This window comes from Halyomorpha halys, unplaced genomic scaffold (genome assembly GCF_000696795.3).
Source record: "Halyomorpha halys isolate HHAL.00 unplaced genomic scaffold, Hhal_1.1 Scaffold411.1, whole genome shotgun sequence".
NCBI classification, from domain to species: domain Eukaryota; kingdom Metazoa; phylum Arthropoda; class Insecta; order Hemiptera; family Pentatomidae; genus Halyomorpha; species Halyomorpha halys.
The window spans coordinates 250,790-255,504 of NW_027115883.1; the positions used below are offsets into that span (position 1 = coordinate 250,790).

At 30.3% G+C, this 4,715-nt stretch overlaps 1 protein-coding gene across 1 annotated transcript in view; it reads right to left on the reverse strand.

Moving 5' to 3' along the window:
• Nucleotides 1–1,324: 1,324 nt before the first annotated feature.
• Nucleotides 1,325–4,715, reverse strand: part of LOC136797133 (uncharacterized) — a gene marked incomplete at its 5' end in the record, with an annotated part of 13,021 nt that continues 9,630 nt past the window's right edge. The window contains 2 exons of the mRNA XM_067052851.1: nt 1,325–1,488; nt 4,107–4,265. Of these exons, the coding sequence (XP_066908952.1) occupies nt 1,432–1,488; nt 4,107–4,265 (216 nt within the window). The remainder of the gene's footprint in view (nt 1,489–4,106; nt 4,266–4,715) is intronic.

Here is a 4,715-nt window from a genome sequence, read left to right on the forward strand (position 1 = left end):
ATAAAATAATGGATGCTGTAGGTTACTTGATGGTCGATCTTCTTTGTTTGAAGACTTGTTTTTCGATGATGTACTCTTCCCTCTTTCATCTTACCTTACGTCCTTCAAGCTGAGAGGGGTGTAGTGTATTTACTCATGGGCATTGCTGATCTCAGCTTAAAAACGATGTGGATCTTGAGAGGCTGTTCGCTCTCCTCCTGTTCTAGAAGCCAAGATAGCTACCGAATCCTACTGCCTTGTATATCTGCCACTAGAAACCATCTTGAATTTGTAATATAACTTTTTGAATTTCTATTCAAATGTGAGGGGTGGCACCTTCCTCAAACATCTGAACTGCACAATATTTTCAGGGATGAGTGTGAGGTGCTTAATTTCTCTTAGCACTTTAATAATAATAATATTTATTTATTCTGGGATCGATCCCTTCAGAATAATTTACAGGCGTCAAAATTATGATTTAGAGCCTTAGAGTAAATTACAAAATAGAAATGAAATTACAAGATGTCATAAAATAATACAGTGAATTTAAAATATACAATTAAACAACCATAATTAACAGAATATATAAAATAATGATAAAACAAATAAAATGAACCACTCATATCATAAAACATAAGATGACTTCTTATAGTAAATAGAAGGAAAAAATTGATAAAAAATCAAATACAATAGATCCATATAGAATAAATACATCAAACTAAAAAGTAATAAATGAAAAGATATAATTTCTGCTAGTGTACATATTTACAATTATAAACGAAGATCTAAGACATAAAATACAGAAAAAATACAAAGCTTTTTTGAAACTTTCAATAGTTATTCTTCCGAAATTGGGTGGACAGAAGGTAGTCGAAGATACGGGATTTAAAGATTGGAAGGGTATTAGAACTACGAATTAAGGAGGGAATAGAATTCCATAGGGAAGAGGAACGGATGAGGAAAGATCTACCAAAGGCGTTCGATGGGCAGTTACATATAAGTCTGAGAGCTGGGAGCGGATATTACGGGAATGCACTGAGGACTTAAATTGAAGAATATCTGAGCTGTATGATGGACGGCGGGATTGGGTAACTTGATAGAGTGTATTATAAGATGTTTATCTTTATTGTAAGATGTGGTTTGATCCCGGAATTGGTGAAATCTGGTATTGGTAGTATTTTAAAGGTTCGAGGTTTTTTTATTGCTTACAAATGGACGTATGTTTACAGAAAAATCAAGTAAAAAAAAAAAAAAAAGTTTGATGAATGAATAATGCATGAATCGAAATAAATTTTAATAAATTTTACGGAAAACTTATTGAACATTAAAGGTAAAATTCAATTACATTTGTCATGGTAAAGATAAATTAAAATGAAACTTATATGTCTGAAAAGATATTTTATTTCTATACTTTACTACACATTAAGTTTAAAATCTTCTCGATTCGTTTTTTTATTGACCTAAGAGCTGAGACATAATTGTATAGTACGTGAAGGCTTCTCTGCATATCTGGAACAATATGAAATACATTGTATGATCAAACTTATGATTTTATTATTTTTTTAATTCCGATAAATTGATTTTAAATACAAGTTTTTAAACCATCAATACTTCATTATTAACAAATATAATTTTGATCCACATAAACTCTCAACTTTTATTTTCAGAAATTCTTCAACGCTTCGGCCCTCAAGCCATTTTCAAGAAGTCAACCTATAACAATTTTGGTTTCTATATTAATTACATTGTTTCCTTAAAAACATACTAATATTTTTGGCTATAGCTTAAATATTGATGTCTTGTTCTTTAAAATCATTCCTGCAGGCTAATTGCCCATGTCATATCATTAAAATAAATTAAATTAATTAACTTGATTAATTGATTATTTTCTTTCGCAACCTTTTATATTTTAAATCTAAAACTTTTTCACATAAGTAATCTTCTCTTTTTCCACTTACAAACATCATTTATAATAGAACTTACCTTCAACAGGTTAGGAGTCTGTCACTTTATCATTAAAAATATATTTGTTTTACATTTAATACAATTTAATTAACGTTCAATTTGAATTTATTTGCTTATAACTTATCATCTCTTAAATCCATAATTACTGTATTTTTATAATATACGTATTTCTTTACCCCCTCTCTTTTTTATTTTTTCACATATGCACTATACATGCTTTTATATGAGTATATATATTATATATACATCTGTAAAATTCAAGGGTTTGATAATTTACCTTTTTTCTAATAATTACATATTTATTTTACTTAAAATTTCAGAATAATGGTGGTTAGTCCTTAAGAATCTGATAATCCATTAATAATTGTTAATGTAATGGTAATTTGATAATAAATTTTACTCTCCACAATTTTTATACCTTATAAAAATCTACATTTATCACAAAAATAGTAATTATATGTTGTTGTGATAAATTAATGATAGAAAATTACAAAAATTGCAAACAATAGAATTTATTATTAAATGTTACGCTGACAAATACGGGTTTATTTTGAATGTATTCAATTGACTTAGATATAATAGCCTTTTAAGGTTTATAAATCAATGTGAAGCTACAAAACTAAAATTAAATCCGAATTTTCGACCATGTAATAGGTTTTAATAAACAAGGTTGAAACTATTTGGATATTTTTATTATTATTAATTAGGGCTAATTTTAAATATGAAAAAATGATAATAATACAATGGGACAAGGCAAAAGGTGATCCTGAAGATTGGGTAAAGGAACTCGAAATTTCCAGGAAAAAAAAGATATAATTAAAAAGAAGAAAATGTCCACAAAGAATATGGCCGGTTGCACCATCACAGTTTAAACTAAGCATTAAATCTCGGATAAACTCAATAATTATCAGTCATACCAGAAAAGAAAACCTATAAATCTGACAGTAAACTTTACCGGGCAATGATAGCCGCTTAAACTGAGATTTAGAGCAAATCTACGTTTAAGTAGGTAAACATACAAGGGATGTTCCATAGTTTAAGTTTGATCTGATATCTAGCGAATCTGTATTGCAGAGGTTGCCAACTTTTCTGTATATAAGATCTACTTTCTATATAATAAGTGTGTCGCGATATACTTGTTGTCATATACGTAGTCTAAGAGGGAAGAAAGGGTGTGAAATGCATACTATATTTGTACACTATTTTTCATTATCTGGTGCATTCCAGCGAGGTATGGGTGGATAAGTAATATATGTGTTCAAAACTATTTTTATATTTGTTAAATCATCTATTACGTGTTCGAGATATAGCCTCATGCGTTACCTAAAAAATTTGATCTTCCGACAGTTTTTCAAAACAGATTTTTGCTATCTTAAGATGCATTTTAATTTTTTTATCAACTGCAATGTATACGTTATTGTACTATTTGTTCGTAAATATGAAAAACTTGTAAAGCTGCACAGAACGGCTGATAATTTAATTTCAATATTACACTTACGCGTTCTTTTTGGGCCAGGAAAATGTATCATGAAAGAATAATATGACTTACTTTTTGCTAATCTATCAATAACTCGCTAAGTACACATCATACACACATATGAGTATTTATATTTGGCTTATCTACAAAAGTAAAAAACAACAGCAATAATTATTCGTAGGGCCAAAACCCTACATCCAGAGAAATTAAAAGAACATGAATAATTAATAACTTTTGATCTATATGAAATATATCTGGAACTATTGCTCTAAAATTTTGTCTTCTACAACTGCTTAAATGTCCATGTTATATGGAAATCCCACACACTGCGTCGATCGCTCGATCATCCTACATTGGACTCGTCTTCGAAATCTTTGCGTCGTCAACTAACTAGTTGCTCAGGCAACAATGTTAAATCAGTTTTAAATTTAATTAAGCCCATATTTTCTAATATTAGTGACACCAATTGTGGAGTTTAGTAGTTATCCCAGTTTTAAGTTAACTTGTTAATTTTGTTAACAAAACTGTTGACCAAAAACCGGTCGCTGAGTTACCGAAGTTTTACTAAACTTTTGGACGAATCTAAGTTATACTAATCTTAGTTTTAGAGGAGATTGTTACAACCGGCCTTTAATGTATTAAGTTTATAATAATTTAAGAAAAAAAAAATTAATTATTGTTTTACCGTTTCATAGAGTTGAAAGTTGAGATGGAATACTGATACTGCCGTGACTTCGACAGGCACTGTCGTGAAAGTCTGCATTATCAAGACCGAACTTCGATCTTCCTGTCTGCAGCTGTCGTACCATCCGCTGTTGTACACTGCAAGCCGCAGCTCTTCGAACTACAATATTATATGTAATATTAGTATATACAAAACTAGAATCTCAGCTTGGATAGTAATATTTTGACCCATTAGTGTAGATACATGTACAGCCCTTGTAGCTACAGAGAAGACTTAAAAAACATTGCTTGAGTACTTCAGGAGGGTTAGACGATTTATCAATAGATTGATTAATTTTGAGAATAAAGTATCACATAAAATATTCGGGCCGAATAAAGGATACGTTAATCGAAGGTTAATTTAGAAGGCCGCACAACGCTGATCTGAGTTATAGCATTTCGGCGAATAAGATGGGCGTGTAAGATTGCGGCACTTAGTGATGAACAGATCCCTGAAATGTATTTGGGAGGATTTCATAAAGAATGATTTAGTACATCACGATTTGGAGGCGAGTCATTGGACAGAACCTCCGGGCTCCCTAAGTCATTAGTATTATTATTATAAATATTT